Raw genomic sequence first — 17,080 nt, 5'->3', positions numbered from 1 at the left:
GACGAATTGGTACGAATATTTTTTTGTTCAGTAGGGTATACTCTCAAATTGGTAACGTAGTAAGCATCAGATAATGAGATCCCAGGAAAATCGAGGAAAACTATCAAATTCTAAATACTGTTTATTTTGATTTCATAAAGTTCTAAACTATCAGTGGGTTTTTGTTGATTTGGACACAGGCGCGGGGCCCATACATGGCTAATCCGGCACTGGGTAGCATGCCCGACTGTCAAAACGTGAGTAGCAATATGTCGGGGTAGTAGCTTGCTTAGATCCAATATAATCGGGTCCAACCAAATTGGAAAGTCTGGTATTAACGAATTTTTGACAAATGTCAAGTGATCGATAAATTGACATTGACATTTCATGTGTATATTTTTGCGCCAAAACGGATTCTTTGTACAACAGAGATTCCTAGTTTTAATGAAAATTGATAAATTATTACAGAAATGTCGAAACGCAATAGCACAGGTCCAGCAAACACATTATTCAATTATTTCTCTAAAACTCCCCCAGCTAATAAGAACGTAAAATCAGAGATAGAAGTTGACAAAAGTCCGAATGTAAATTCACCTGTGCAAAACGGCGAAAAGGAATCTAAAGCAGAAAGTAAGTTAGCCATCCAAAATGTAATTATTTTATGTCGTTTGTAAATGTTTAATTCACATTTTAGTGTCTAGTGTACCTGATGCGTGTGTGTAAATACCTATTGCCTTTGTTTTCTAAATTCTTTTAATGTAATCAAAATATTTTTATTTTAAATTTAAATCCGATGTCTCCTAGATTTAATAGTGAGGTTTAACTTAATTTTATTAATTTTTAATTATTATTTATTAATGAGATAACAGTGATCCATAATGGTTAGTAACAATAGGAACTTATAAACTAAGTTAGTATCAAAATGGTTAGTATCAACAAGACTATATAGAGACTAAAAGACTATATTATAAACTATGTTAGTGCTAGTACTTAGATTATTGACAACTGTTTACTCATGTGAAATTACTCAGAAAAGCCCTACTAGTTTCAAGTCAGAAAGTGGTTCTTATAAATGCGCAACTGTACATTTAATGCACTGTATAATTTAGTATGTCTCACGATAGCTATGGTTCAACCATTCTAAATGTGTGTATTTTATACCTGACTTTATCATTATATAGAGAAAAAGCGAGAAAGACAAATTACTCCGTCTCCTGAAGTGAAACACAACAGTGACAGTGAAGATGAGGCTCCCATTGCTCCCAAGCGCAGAAAGAGGATCAGACTCAACCCAGTGGACTCGGATGATTCTGATGTGGAGAATAAAGGTGGGTGAAAGAAGTATTAAAGAATAACAAGTATTATACCAGCTGCTGAGCAGCCAGTGTTGCTCTGTCGCTGTATGGACTGTGCAGACATACTTATAATATCACACTAATGCCTATTATAAATGTAAAAGTTTGTTTGGCTGTTTGTCCATCATTCGCACTAAAACTACTGAATAAATTTTGTTATACAGACGGTTTGAGCTGATTTGAGTGATAGGATACTTTTTATCCGATGGAAATGCAGGCATTGCCACTGGCAGAAGCTACTAAGCATATAAAATACAAAACTAGTTAAAAACAGATTTTTTAAAACTGTATAAGGCATTAAATAAAATAAATCTGTCTTCATCATCAGCCTGAAAATAAAATAATTCTAATTTAGTAAAGGGTTAAATTAAATTAATTATAAGTGTAAGAGTATTACCAGATGTAAGAGCTAGACATTTTACTAAACAACAATAAATATTTAGCAGATAACAAGATGGATACAACAGAGGTTGAGAAGCCATCGATGGAGAAGAAACTGCAGGACAGCTTCAAGTATGAACCAAACCAATCTCCCAAGGCTAAGGCAGCGAGTAAACCACCAAACAAACCTGCATCTAGTAACAAGTTAGTAAATTTCTCCTTTATACAATTATAACTATATTGTTAACTTTTATTCTTTTTTTCGTAACTATACACTACACTATATTTTCTAATATGTCAAAGATATACAGGCTATTACAGATACCAAGTAATTGGGTTAAAAATAAACTACTACTTTATTTGTGAAATACCGTACAAAAAGATTCGCGGTACAAAATACGGGGCTGCGGGTGTCGCGGCACCGGCGCGAGATTCGTTGTAACCCTACATTTCTCCGTAAACGGTCAGTGGCGGGAAAGCGGGGTAAGAGGAATAGGGAAGTGGCGACGTCACTAGTGTTTATAATATTAATATGACTGTTAAAAAGTGAATGTTATACATATACAGCAAAAGTATTGATGTTATAAATAAATCAATTGCACAAGTAATGCATTACATATTATACTGTTTTATAATTATGTTTACAGATACAATATGCTAATGTATAAAATCAACCCTTCGAACTTATAGATCTTCAGCATTGCCTCCAAAACCCTCAGAGGAGAAACCGTTAGCTGCAGACGACGGCAACTGGATACACTGCAAGTTGGAATGGCTGAAACCTGAAAAGATAAAGGACGCTCAAAAAAGGAGGCCGGATCATCCAGACTACGACCCCTCGACTTTATATGTACCTCCTGAGTTTTATAAATCTCAAACCCCTGTAAGTATTGGGAATTGGATTAGTCAAAAGAATAATAAGGCTTAGTCTTGCGTGAACGACGATCTAGACGCGAAGGCGATGCGGTGATGCACGGTGCACATAGGACATAGCCGTCGCGCAACACCGCATCGCGTTGAATTCGTGTGTCACCGCACCGTTTCGCGTTCGCTTCTAGATCGCTCGGATGTCGCATAATGGTTTATTTAACATATAGATAAAGTCACGCCATCTATGGTGCCAATTGCTAAGACTAGGTGATATGTCTGCTCAATTGCTTACCTATGTATGATGATATTGTCGCCCAGGCTCACCGGCAGTGGTGGGAGATGAAGTCGTCTCACTTCGACTGTGTCCTGTTCTTCAAAGTGGGCAAGTTTTATGAGTTGTACCACATGGATGCTGCAGTGGGAGTCAATGAATTGGGATTCTCATATATGAAGGTAAGTAACAGCTTAATAAGCTTACTGAGCAATCACAAACCCCTATATCCCCCCATATGGAAGGGGTGGGGGTATACTGTACAACTTTTGAACTTTCTTTGTGACTGAAACTTTAGTTTGTGTAACTTGGACTTAATAACTCTATTCCAATATTTCGGCACTGTTGCAAGCGCCATGATCACGGATTAACTACTAACTAAATATCGGAAACTCACCAAAGTGAATAAACATGGTAAATATCCCGTCATAAGTTCTAATAATAGTGTTAGTGACCATGTCAGTTTAAAAACTTAATAACTCTAGTTGATAAAACTAGAAGAGTAGGTATTATTGTGATGGTTGTTTGTTTGAACGCGCTAAATGTCCGGAATTACCGCTCAGAATATATATTTTTGTTGGATAGTCCATTTATCGAGGAAGGCAATAAAGCATCACACTTCGATCAAAAGTAGCTAAGCAGCGAGTGAAACCACGTGACAGTAAGAGTCTGCATTCCTCTCCACATCATAAGCGGGAGGACTTATTTGATGATATCATTATTAATATTTTCTCAATAGTCTTTATAAATATTTCAGGGTGAATTCGCACATTCAGGCTTCCCTGAGAGTGCGTACGGCAGGATGGCGGCCACGCTCGTGTCCAAGGGGTACAAAGTGGCGCGAGTCGAACAAACCGAGACGCCCGATATGATGCAAGAGAGGTGTAAGAAAAGTAAGTAGTTTTCACTTATAAAAGTGTTAATGAGCATACCAAGATATCATGTAGTTCTGCTTACTGGTCACTATCATAACATGACGTGAAATCCCATTTTTTTCCTGAAGCCTACAATAGATATTAACAAAAACATTATCACCTTCTTCCGTTGTCTCTACTTGCCGTAGTGGCCCGGAGGTTTTAGCCGCACGCTTTTCCTGCATGACAGTGCTTCGAAACCTACCAACGGCGAGTCCCAATGTGACTTTTTCTGAGTTATATGTACTTTTTAAGATTATTTAGACACCACTGACTAACAATGAAAGAAACATCGTGTGGAAACCTGGGTTTATAATTCCTAATTATAAGTTTGTAATCGCCAACCCGTATTGAGCAAGCGCGGTGATTAATGCTCAAACTTTCTCTGTGTGAGAAGAGGCCTTTGCAGCAGTGGCCACTTATAGGCTGATGATATGAGATGTGTCGACCTTTTTTTTTTTGTTTTTGAGGGTGGAATATCATCCAATGACTTCTTCCGCCTTGGGCGAGGCGAGAGGGAGTGTCAGAATCTTACTGACTAAAAACCACCCCGTTCCTTCTCCTGCTTTTCGAGCCGGAGCCCCGGTAAACCCGCTAGGTAGTCCGCAGTTCCGGATCAGGCATCAGCCCTACTGGGCCCCATCTGTGGTGGTCTGATGGCTATGATGTGTCTACCTACGATGGTTATAATGGTCTTTGTATATTTTAGCTGGCCAGAACAGTAAGTGGGACAAGGTGGTCCGCCGCGAGATCTGCCAGGTTAGCATGAAGGGTGCCCAAGTATGTGGCCTGCAGGACAACGGACCTGCCGAACCCACTGCCGCTTACATGATGGCTATTGCTGAAGAGGTACGTACTTCAATTTGAAATTATTTTTGTTACATACTTTGCTTTTCATACAGGAATGGCTCTTAAAGAAAACATAAACTGAAAAATCAGTCAAGGAAGTGGCTTACTGTTGGAAAACAGAACACCATGAAGCAGAAAGATAAAAAAAAAAACATACTTGCGAAATTGTTTGATTTAATTCGTCTAGTTACGAGCCACGCCAGGGCTCTATAGCCATGATGGAATTTCTCTTGGGGTACTAAGTGCTTAAGTCATGATCCTAACAATCTGCATGGTAGGCGCAGAGGGTGAGATATCGGCGTCAGTGTAACGTGTCGGGTGTTTGATACCCGCACAGAATTCACTACAACACCGCTTAAGTCATTTTTGCCAACTTTACAGGAAACAAAAAAAAATGCGCGTTGTTGCAACGCCAACCGACTTGAGCGCTGTTACTTTATTTTAATTACGGCTTCTTAATGGCTTAAATCTAAATCATGAGACCAATGGTTCGACGCGCAATGCGCAGCTTCATTCAATGGCATTACAATGTAAAAACCGCCAATTTTCGACTTGGGCGGTGTTGTTAGCCAAGGGACGATATGTGAAATTGAATGGTTGTAAACGTACACACGCCACAGAAGAAAATCCAATTGTTCTCTGGTCTTAATTGGGTGTAAAAACAAGTAAGAACTTTAAAAGATTCAGAATCTACATAGATAAAAGTTGCCCCGTCTTTGCTAAATGTGTCGTCCCTTGATCGTCTCTTACAACACCCACGGAGTACATACATATTTAATATATTCACGCCATATTACAGGAGAGCAATGGCAGCAGTACATACGGAGTCTGCTTCGTGGATACCTCAATAGGATTGATCCACATAGGACAGTTTCAAGATGACAAGCATTCTTCTAGGCTGCTCACCACTTTGGCACATTATCCGCCGGCACTGGTAAGTGAAGCTAGATTCGTTATTTATTTTGCGACATTGGTAGCTACTGAGCTGAGCTATAACTGTCCAACTGATGAGCAAAGGCCTCTTCTCACAAGAAGGAATGAGAATTAGTTAGCACGCTTGCTTGAGATTGGCGATTTGAAATGATAAGCCGAGGTTTCCTTCACGATATTTGCCTCCACTGTGATTTAGATACTTTGTGAAATTAGCTTAGTTATGTAGTGAATAGTGTCGTCGGGGAGTGTGATAACGCCGCATAGAGGATGGATTAACATTTAACGCCGGCAATGCACCCCCTATTTAATTAAAACGAACATACATAGTACACACGAAACGGTCTTCATCTCTTCTAAGACAATAACCAAATAGCTACCGTTTAAATATTCTGATTATGTTCACTTTGCTTGCCAGATAATATACGACCGTAAGACGAGCGGCCGAACGTCCAAACTGCTCAGTACACACTGCCACAGCGCGCGCAGGGAACCCCAAACTATGTGGACTCCTGAGAAAACGTTGAAGACTTTAGCAGAGAAGTATTATAGAACTAATGCGGATGGAGAGTGGCCCGAGGGAATCAAACCATTCCTGCATGAAGGTAACTTTATTTTATACTAGAAATTCCCTCACATTATACTGGCACGCCTTTTATGCCCAAAGGGGTAGGCAGAAGAGCACATAATATCACATAATGGCATATAAACAGCACACACCCATTTTATGTCGAGTCCCATGTAATAGAGGTGAGCCTATTGCAATACTACCGGCCACAATGCCAGACTGAACTCAGAGCTTTTGTAAGTAAACAATCAATATTAGTTGTCAGTAATAAAACTAAACTCCGTGAAACTGCTCAGGAAAGGCTAGTAATATGTATATAATGATGACTAAAAACCTTTATTCTCTTTCAGGCGACGCTCTTGGCCTGACCCCTGCACCAAACTGCTACCTGGGCATCAAAGCCCTGGGCGGAGTGGTCGCCTGCCTCACGAACTGTCTGCTAGACATACAGGTCCTAGGCATGAACCAATTCACCTCCTATGCACCCCCTGACGTGCTAAACAAGACCTTACCGTCTGAAGTTAAGGTCGAGAATCGCTGGGAAGGCGGCAGCACTATGGTCCTCGATGCGATTACGTTGCGTAACTTGAGGATTGTACAGGACGAGGGATGCTTGTATGAGAGGTTGAATTTCTGCTCTACACATATGGGGAAGAGGTCAGTGTTCGCTTATATAATAATATACTTTACAGGCCGTGGTGTCGCGCTGTCGCGCTGGGATGGAAATTGCCATGTAACAATGTGACTACATATTTCCATGTTACATGTGCTTTCTAACATTTAGAATATATAGAACAGAATCAGGCGTTACTTTGCGGAAATCCATGCTACACTAACAAATTTCAAACAACTATCTAACATTATTTACACTTCAGCGACAGATGGTGATGTTATACTTTCAAATCATAAGTTTACAATCGCCTTTTCTGCTTTGGGCAAGCGTAGTAATTAATAATCATCCTTTTTCCGTGTGAATAGAGGTTATTTTCCCAACAGTAGGACTGTTACAGGCTGGTGATGTTGAATACACTTGACATCAGTTGCTATTGTCTCAAGCTTGATACTTATTTTATACTAATTTCCGCCATTATCTATACTATAATATAATATTATAAATCTGAAGAGTTTGTTTGTTTGTTTGAACGCGCTAATCTCAGGAAATACTGGTCCGATTTGAATAATTATTTTTGTGTTGGATAGGGCATTTATCGAGGAAGGTTGTAGGCTATAAAACATCACGCGACGAAACCGCGCAAAAGTAGCTTGTATTCAATACATAGGCTTAACTCTTTAATGTGAATTGTGTAATATGGCATACACGTGTAGCTTAAAAAAATATTATTTAATTCCAGATTACTGTACCAATGGGTGTGTGCTCCAAGTTGCAATATTTCCGTGATAAAGGAGAGGCAGGAGGCTGTGAAGGAATTATTTGAAAACCAAGAACTCTGCCAAGACGCTAAGAGTATTCTCACCACGTTACCTGATTTAGAAAGGCTTTTGGCGAAGTAAGTTGTGAACTATTCAATCTTTTGTTAAAAAAAAAATGATATATACTTTACCTGATTAGTATGACCGATGTATGAAGATATTTGATACTGTTTGAAACGTATGTTAAAATGTTTGTCTCACTGCCATTTTATTGTTGTAATTCTTTTTCTCAAAGTAAAGTTACAAAGTAGTCGTTTAACATAATAAACATGTAACCGTAAACCGTTCTGCCATGAGGGTAGGCATAGACAAAGGAGCGCCAATATAATAAAACAGCATAATAACATTTTATTAATTTTAAATTTTCGCGAGAATGCTAGGCGCCATTGCTTTGCTTGAGCCGTTGGTATTAGGTTATATTTTTCGTTATGTGTACTGAAGGCTTAGTAAGAATTTGTTTTACGTTTACGTGTAAACAAACTCGTGCTAAAACATAGCCCTCAGATCGAAATAATTTATTCATGACTGAGGAAAAAACCATCTTACCTTTTATATGTTTCCAGAGTACACGCATTAGGAAACCTAAAACGTTCGAAACAGCATCCAGACGCTCGCGCCATATTCTATGAAGAAAAGACGTATTCAAAGCGAAAGGTTCTAGATTTCGCGTCCGTACTGAACGGGTTTACAGCGGCGTTGAAACTTGTGGATTTATTCTCCGATGTCGACTCCAAGTTGCTAAAGAGGATCATGCAGTTCCATCCTGATGGAAAGTACCCTGACTATAGAGATACTTTGAAGTTCTTTAAGGTTAGTTTAATTCATGTTTATAGCTGTGTGTTTATGGCTAAATGGTGGTGTAAATGTCGTGGTAGCCAGGAGGTTAGGGAAAGAAATAAGCATTTATTTCATATGCTAATAAATAAGTGATATGTACAGATTATAAAGTATGTATTAAATATTATAAAGTAGTAATTTTAAAGATTATAATATTAAGCTCTTGGGTACATGTTAATGTCCCAAGTTTGTTAGTAAGTTAGTTCACCATGTGCAGGATAGGGCCTTGCGCTGGTAATCTACTGGCTAGAGCCATTTTTAAGACGCCTGCTTTTCGTGAATGATTATTTAGACACAAATGTTACATGGTGATGGAAAACATTGTGACAATACCTAGATTTATAATTTCTATTTTTTTGAGGGGGGAAAATCATCCAGTTACTTCTCCGCCTTGGGCGAGGCGAGAGGGAGTGTCAGACACTTCTGACTAAAACCCACCCCGTTCCTTCTTCTGCTTTTCGAGCCGGAACCCGGTAAACCCGCTAGGTAGTCCGCAGCTCATTGGGAGAATACTTGGACTTATAATTTCTAATTATAAGTTTGAAATCGCCAATCTGCCTAGGGCAAGCATGGTGATTAATACTCAAACCTTCTCCATGTGAGAGCCAGAGTTCTTTGCCCAGCAGTGGGACCTTATAGGATGATAATTATGATTATAGATAATTTGCCTGATAGAGATGATGTAGATCCCGATTCCCCAACAACCCTGAAATTCCTAACGCCCAAAAGGCCGGCAACGCACTTGTAATGGTTCTGGAATTTCGGGTGTCCATGGGCAGCGGCAATTGCTTCCCATCAGGTGATCCATATACTCGTTTACCGGCTTTCCTTCGGGAATTAACAACCACTAATCAAATAACTATTCTAAATGAAATTGCAGGAGGCATTCAACCAAGCGCAGGCTGAGAAAGAAGGCCGTATTCTCCCGGGCGAGGGAGTCGACCAGGAGTACGACAGTATGTTGCAGCTTATCAAGGAAATAGAGGAGGAGCTGAAGGACTACCTCGCTGAACAGGAGAAGTACTTCAAGTGTCGGGTGAGTCATTCATACTATAGGAAATAAAGTTATGGAGCTGGTAACGGTTTCTCATATGTTTGTGTAACTACATATAGGGTGACTGGTAATTAGTCGTCACGTCGTCACGCCTTAAATGTTGCCGAAGACGAGACCATATAGCTCGCACATGTCATACATAATGTACATCCAGATACACATAGTGTGGAGCCACAGTTTCACAGGCGTTGCAAACCGTGGACGTAACTAGCGAGTCGAGCCCCACGGCCATATACCGAGTTTAAAAGACTCCGTGCTACCACTGAGAAATTTTCTAAAAACCGAAAAAAGCACAGTAATACTTCGCCCGACCCTGCACCCTTGCCCGGCAGTCGCTTTTGCAACCACTCGGCCAACGAGGCAGTCATATGTATCATGTCATAAGCATCATGGTAATTAGTCAAGGATACTTAAACACGTGATTCCAAATACAATCATGATTCCAAACAACTTTTCCTTTCATATTAGTAAGATTTCACCCGTTTCCCGGTTCTTATTTTTGACAGTGTGATGTTTTATAGCCAATACTGTTGTTTTGATAACTGCACTTTCTAATGGAAAAATGATTGATTATTCAAATCGAGCCAGTAGTTTCGGAGATAATGCGTTCAAACAAAGAAACTCTTCTCTTAATACATAATAATTTGACTGCACGATTGGCGCGGTGGCTGTAGCGGGTTCGATTCCCGTACGGAGCAACTCTTTGTGTCAACATATTGTAGTTTCAGGTCTGGGTGTCATGTGCATGTGAACGCACCCACGACACAGGAGAAAATCCTAGTTGGGCAACGTTTTAAAAAAAAAATTATATATAGATTATGTTAATTGTATAAATTCCAGTTATCATACGTGGGGACGGATAAGAAGAGGTATCAAATAGAAGTACCACAGGGCGCGGCCAGCAAAGCGGGCGCCGATTACAATCTAGAAGGCGCGAGGAAAGGATACAAGAGATTCTCAACGTGTGAGACGAAGGTATGTATCTGTGAGCTACCGTGTTCGGCGCAGCGGTCTGATTGGTTGGTTCATTGGAGCAGGCCAATCAGAGCGCCGAACGCGGTAACGTTTTGATTTCGTTAAACGTACAAAAAACTGGTGGAAAACTTGGAGCTGCGGACTACCTAGCGGGTTACCGGGGCCCCAGTTTGAAAAGCAAGAGTAGGAACGGGGTGGTTTGTAGGCACAGGCAGTAAGTCTGACACTCCCTCTCGCCTCACCCGAGGAAGGAGGAAGCAATTGGATGATTTTCCGCCTTTTAAAAAAAGGGTACTGTTATTATACCGAAGCTGTTAAACTACGCTGTTGCCTAGTTTAACGGCAATGACCTACACTAGCACAAGTCAAGCTATTTATTTTCTCGCAGGACCTTCTGGCGCGGATGATAGCAGCAGAAGAACAGAAATCGAACGTACTGAAAGACTTGAGCCGTAGAATATTCGAGAAGTTCTCCTCGCACTACAACCAGTGGGAGACGGCGGTGCAATGCTTGTCCACGCTCGACATACTGCTGGCGTTCACCGAGTTTGCCAGGCAACAGAGTGGAGATATATGCCTGCCTGAAATTACTTTTGAAGAGGACCAGAAGGTATTTAAACTTCTATTTATTATTACCATAGTTATTAGCTGCCGCGCACATGCACCGGGTTAGCAGCAATGTAGCTAATGTTCTAGCACTAATTCTAGATTTCAAGAATATGAAAATGTTATAATATTACCATCTAAAAATGTGGAAAAGAGTGAACAGGCATTATTTGAGCTTGTGTGCACAACCTTAGATCTCATCGTTGCTTCCCATCAGGCAAAATTGCGGTCAAACGCAATCAAATTTTCGTTAAAAAATTGTAGCTTCTGTAAAAAGTCAAAGTCAAAGCATTTATTTCAATTAATCCTAAATTAGGCACTTTTGAAACGTCAAATTAAATTGTCCGTCAGTATGTCTGTCAGTGAAGCTAGGCGCTCGTTCCAAAGTGTTGCTTCGAATGGAGAAGAACGAGCAAGAAACTCCATCGTTACTCTTTTCAAAAAATGATTTTTACAATATCTCTGATACATTATTTGATCTTTTACCTATTGTATATATATGTAGGAACAATGTAACTACAATACGACGTCAAAACTATGGGACAATAAAACCAATTTGTAAAGAATATAAATTAAAAAAGCGGTGTAGTACCAAAATAAAAGAAACTAATACTTTTCCTCTCAAAATTTAAGGTGAATTTCTATTGGATGTGAGGGATCAATTCGTAGACAAAAGTGTTCTATCCACCATTAATCGATTATAAAATCGAATAAATATTTTCCAGCCATACCTAAATATCGTGGAAGGCCGTCACCCGTGCATATCCAACGTGGTGGACTTCATCCCCAACGACACGGAGCTGGGCTCGGCCGGCAGCCTGCTCCTGCTGACCGGGCCCAACATGGGCGGCAAGTCCACGCTCATGAGGCAGGCCGGCCTCATCACGGTCCTTGCGCATTTAGTGAGTATATGCCCAAATTCTCAATTCCTAAAAGCGCGCAACCCACCTGTAAATCCTCTGGTGTTTCGGGTGTCCATGGGCGGCGGCGATTGCTTACCATCAGGTGATCTGTCTGCTCATTTGCCGACAAATTCCAAGTGTAGGAGAGCCATGCTTCGGCACGAATGTACCGGCTAGACCACGGCCAGAAAACCGACGTGAATCATCGCTTGCGTTGTTTCGTTGCGTGAGTGAGGTTACTGAAGACCCAATTACCCCCCTTCCCAATCTCCGATTCCTAATATCCCTTAAATTCCTAAACTTCAAAAGGCCGGCAACATACTCGGAACGCCTCTGGTGTTTCGGGTATCCATGTGATTGTTTACCATCTGGTGATCCATCTGCTCGTTTACCGGCTTATATCATAAAACAAAAAAAGAAAAGTAAAAGAATATTTAAAGAAAAGTTTTAATTTTGTCAGGGAAGTTATGTGCCGGCTGAAGAATGTAAGCTGAGCCTGGTGGACCGTATCTTCACTCGCCTGGGCGCGTCGGACGACATCTTCTCCGGCCAGTCTACGTTCCTGGTAGAGATGAATGAGACCGCCGCCATAGTGACGCATGCTACCGTACACTCACTTGTGTTACTTGATGAGTTGGGTGAGTGATCCGTTACACATACGTTGATACCATACATATAGGGTGACTGGTAATTAGTGACAGCTGGTTAAACACGTGATTGTACTCGATTACAAACAACTTTCCCAAAAAAACATTTTTGTATAAGTACTCATTATTTTTATCACAATAAAAAAACAATAAAACCTTAGACATACTAAATTGACTTAAAACAACGGTTTACTCGCGTAAATATATTGAGTAAAGCTCTCTAGTTTCGAGTCACAGAGGGGTTCTCAATCATAAGTAGCGCGCAGCCTAAAGTAGGCTGTACGACGTCTGCGTCTGCGCACGCTGCTGGTGAACAACCCCTTTTATATTTACGTACGTTGGTTTTAGTAAATTATCAAGGTTATACAATCGCTTATACCAATATTCTCATACGACCAGGTCGCGGGACGTCGACGTACGACGGCACGGCCATCGCGTCCGGCGTGTGTGTGGAGCTAGCCGAGCGAGCTTGTCGCGTCATATTCTCCACGCACTACCATTCTCTGGTACACCACCTGTCTTCACACCCCGGCATCAAGCTGGGACATATGGTAAGCAGTATTTTTCACTATAATACCATTAAATGAGCTTTGTAATTACAAATGTATATCCTAAATAGATTCAAGTGTAAAAACTAGGCAAGAAAATGGGTCACGGAGAACTGGTAGAGGTTTGTTGAAATATTTTAGTTTTAGTGACGAGGCTGAAGCTGAAAAATACCTCTATTGTTACTTGTACGCTTGTACGCCTCGGGTGACGTGGCGGTGTTGGGCGGCGGCGATTGCTTATCATCAGGTGATCCGTATGCTCGTTTACCGGCTTATTCCATAAAAAAATATCGGTGTTCACTATAACTAGACACATAATTTTTGCAGCGCTACGTTCGTCGTATACTGCAATACTCATATTGCATTAATACATACTAACCATCGTTCACAGGCCTGCATGGTAGAAACGGACGAATCGGCGCCGGATAGCGAAGACCATATTCCGGAAGAAACAATAACGTTCCTATACAAATTCTCTCCGAGCGCTTGTCCCAAATCCTACGGTTTCAACGCGGCACGACTGGCGGGTATACCTAAAGAAATCACTCTGAGGGCGCATCAAATATCCAAGAATCTCGAAAAAGAAGCAACATGTGTCCGCGCCTTTAGAGACATTCTCAAAATGGAGGACAATCCTAAAGATGTCAGAGCAATGTTGGCAGCCCTGAGTATTTAGGCATTTGTTTACTTTTAAGTTTTGATGCGATTTTAAAGGTGTTTTTCTACCAGAGATGCATTTGGCTTCCAATAATCATATTCATTGGTTTACATAGCATAGCACTGGTGAAAACGGACTCAGTTCAACTATGTTTTTTATATGGAAAATTGCGTGCTATGGATGGCTACTATGGATAAATTGTTTACTCGCGCAGCGCATTTTATTCGCAGATCTACATAGCTTAGCAGTGGAAACGGTCACATAGTTTCACAGCTTAGCTATTACATCTTCGTAGCATAGCTACATAGCACATCTGTGGTGGAAAAGCAGCCTAGTACTTACTCATTATTATTGTTTTTGTTATTAAACTCTAGGATTAAGAAATTGAGCGAACTCAGTTTCCAAGTTTATGAACTTGTGATAATTTGCCTAATTGTAAACAATGCTACCTCTTTGATAATGTCAATGAATACTCTTCTTATATTATTCTTTAACATTTTGTTTGCACGACATGATTAGCATTGAATGTATGTGATAAATGGATGTTGATTGTATGTTGATATAATTTTGTGATGAATCGTAAAACTAAGATTAAGAACCCACCTGTTAATGGAGCTATTAAACCATTTTATATAAAAATTTTAAGTATTTTATTTAATAGTCGTAAGAAAAATGGTTAAAGTATAATTTGGATGGAAACTTTTTCAAATACTTACTTACTGAATATTAGTTATTAACTTCTGCCAGGTGCTTCGCCCGCGTTCCCGTGGGATAAAAAGTATCCTATCACCCAAATCAGCTACCTATCTGTATACCAAATTTCATCAAAATCCGTTCAGTAGTGCCAGTGTGATGACGGACAAACAACAAAAGGAACAAACTTGCACATTATAATATGTATATGCACTGACAACCCCTGCTTCTTTTAGGTTTTTAACATTGACACTTCTTTATGAGTAAATAACAAAGCGCATTAGATATACACATATTGCACTTTTATTACAAAGTACCCTAAGCGCTCCTGCAGAGGATGCCGTCACCGCGACGACGCCGCACAATTACACTGTAGATACGAGTCGCGCGAAGCCGCGCGGCCTCCGCGCGCTTTCCCCTGTCTGTCTGTCTGTTTGATTCATTCCATTACCAGCTGCGTACGAACGTACACGCCGCGAGATCGCACGTGAAGCAAACATAAAAAATTACCAGAGATTAAAAAAAAACTGCCATAAATATTTTGTTCGCTTTATTTTACATATTAATTGTACTTAAATTACAAAATCATTGCACATCTCGTCACGTAGACACTCCAATAATACTTTGAATTTATCTACTTATTTACACCACTAACATAATTATAAGCTTCAACTAACATTTAAAAAAATATACGAAATAATTTTATGGTAAGGCAAGTTGTACACGGACTGCTCGAAGTGGTTGAGACCGACTGGTTGAGACTGCGACCGCGCGGTGATCTTATACTTTATAGTCATTCATTCGTAAGAAGCAACCGCGAACTTCAAGAGTTCAAGCCGTCCGCTGTACCCTTAGTACGAGTTTGCTTTACGCCATCAACGAATTCGAAACGACGCGTTCGGCGCTCTCGTTGACCGTAAAACATACTCGTACTAAGCCGAACACTACATGGTGAGCGGTCCATGTGCGTCGCTCAACCGTTTACTGCTTGAGCAGCCCGTGTACTCCTGGCCTAACCCTCACTTTACTACAAGTATAGGAATATAATTATTATACAATAAATGCATCTGTGATTACTTATAATTTAAAAAAATATGACTAGTTTGCTATTTCGATGAAGATTTTAGTATGTTTTTCATTTATGAGAGTTATGCCCGAATACTCAAACGCTACTCAATTTTAAGACGCTCTCAAATGTAGTACTGTCACTATCAATTCTTTATAAAGAGACAGAGATAGCACGATATTTAAGTACAACTTAAAATTGAGTAGCGTTTGAGTATTCGGGCGTTAACTAATGAAATGACCATTTGTTACTAATGTTTTGATATTCCATCGTGTGGATTATTTTTAGAATCGTTTCTTCATTCATTTTGCAATAATTATATGAAAACTTTAGTAATTCTACAGACCACATAAATAGAATCACATTTGATTCATCGTTCTGAAAATTTTAGACAACAATTTAACACCATACTAAATATAATTTTAATAACATCAATTTAAAAAATAATGCTTAAAGATCAATTGTACATTAAAATACATTGCTGTCATATTTTTGCCGCTTTGAGACCAATTGAAAAAAGTAAGACCAGAGTATAAAATAAATTTCATTTAAAATAAAATCCTGATAATTTTATAAAACTACTCTTCAAGTACTTATATTAAAAAACAAATTAGGTACGTAGTATCAATATTTCATAATTTTGGATAAATATGTAAAAAAAATATAAAATATATTTTAAAAATAAAACAAATAATTGCAACTTCTTCGGCATAAAAACTAAAATAATAATTATAAATAAGTAAAAGGTAGTAAAAGCATCCATGTCTTTTATTCCCGTAAATAGTACGCAGAGATACGCAAAATAAGTGTAACACGCACTTTTAGCCAATTACACGGGATTCATATTCAAATACTCAAATGCCACTCAATTTAAGACTCTCTCAAAAATAGTTCTGTCGCAACAAATTCTTTACAAAAGACAGAGATAGCACGATAATTGAGTACAACTTCAAATTGAGTGGCGGTGTCAGTATTGGGGCGTAACTAGTATAAAATTAATATATTTTAATTCGTAAAAAGGAATGTTATACAACTAAAAGTGTAGGTACCAGTATCTTTAGCATGAGTATACTTTACGTTTAAAATAACATCGAGTTTCTTTGACCCTAAGGTGGGTAACTTTGACCCACCTTCTACAACCAATAGGAATCCAGAACAAATCGTAAATTAGTTTTTCATTAGTCTAAAAGTTAGAGTCAAAGTTACTCTAGGGTCAGAGAAACCCGATGTTACGGTAATCGAAACGAGCTCGATGCTCTGATTGGCCAGCTCGAATAAACCAACCAATCAGAGCGCGGTCTCGTTTCGATTACTTTAAACGTAAAGCAAAGTCGTACATACTAAGGATACAGAAACTGAGGATACCATATGTATATGCGTATCTCCGGAAAATGATAGGTACCCTTAAGTTCATTAATATCCTAGGACAATTATAAACTCCCGTAGGATTCTTGACGACCATTCTCTCTATCTCTCTCTCTCTTATCTTTTCAAGAACATGTTAAATTTCAGCTTCCTAGGTTCATTAGTTTCGGTTACACATTTT

General features: G+C 39.5%; 1 protein-coding gene across 2 annotated transcripts; it reads left to right on the top strand.

Annotated features, from left to right (window-relative positions):
• The first annotated feature begins 369 nt into the window (after nucleotides 1–369).
• Nucleotides 370–14,415, top strand: LOC118281706 (probable DNA mismatch repair protein Msh6). 2 transcript variants are annotated; one of them, XM_035602379.2, is made up of 19 exons: nucleotides 370–609; nucleotides 1,161–1,307; nucleotides 1,781–1,919; nucleotides 2,406–2,598; nucleotides 2,904–3,038; nucleotides 3,614–3,749; nucleotides 4,480–4,619; nucleotides 5,419–5,553; nucleotides 5,968–6,154; nucleotides 6,468–6,774; nucleotides 7,470–7,625; nucleotides 8,112–8,358; nucleotides 9,266–9,421; nucleotides 10,280–10,414; nucleotides 10,803–11,024; nucleotides 11,746–11,922; nucleotides 12,383–12,560; nucleotides 12,969–13,120; nucleotides 13,509–14,415. In XM_035602379.2, the coding sequence occupies exons 1-19, from the start codon at nucleotides 450–452 to the stop codon at nucleotides 13,791–13,793; spliced, it is 3,387 nt and encodes a 1,128-aa protein (XP_035458272.2). In that variant the 5' UTR covers nucleotides 370–449; the 3' UTR covers nucleotides 13,794–14,415. The 2 variants fall into 2 exon arrangements, with proteins under 2 accessions (XP_035458272.2, XP_035458271.2); XM_035602378.2 differs by having other exon boundaries at nucleotides 1,778–1,919.
• Nucleotides 14,416–17,080: the final 2,665 nt, after the last annotated feature.

This window comes from Spodoptera frugiperda, chromosome 18 (assembly GCF_023101765.2).
Source record: "Spodoptera frugiperda isolate SF20-4 chromosome 18, AGI-APGP_CSIRO_Sfru_2.0, whole genome shotgun sequence".
In the NCBI taxonomy this organism is placed as follows: Eukaryota; Metazoa; Arthropoda; class Insecta; order Lepidoptera; family Noctuidae; genus Spodoptera; species Spodoptera frugiperda.
This window is presented reverse-complemented; position numbering and strand designations above follow the sequence as displayed.

Bases quoted from the DNA above. Each gene is read 5' to 3' on its own strand.
- LOC118281706 (XM_035602378.2), top strand. From the start codon at position 450: ATGTCGAAACGCAATAGCACAGGTCCAGCAAACACATTATTCAATTAT. The intron at 2,599-2,903 runs GTAAGTATTGGG...ATTGTCGCCCAG, and splicing joins TTTATAAATCTCAAACCCCT to GCTCACCGGCAGTGGTGGGA. The intron at 3,750-4,479 runs GTAAGTAGTTTT...TGTATATTTTAG, and splicing joins GCAAGAGAGGTGTAAGAAAA to CTGGCCAGAACAGTAAGTGG.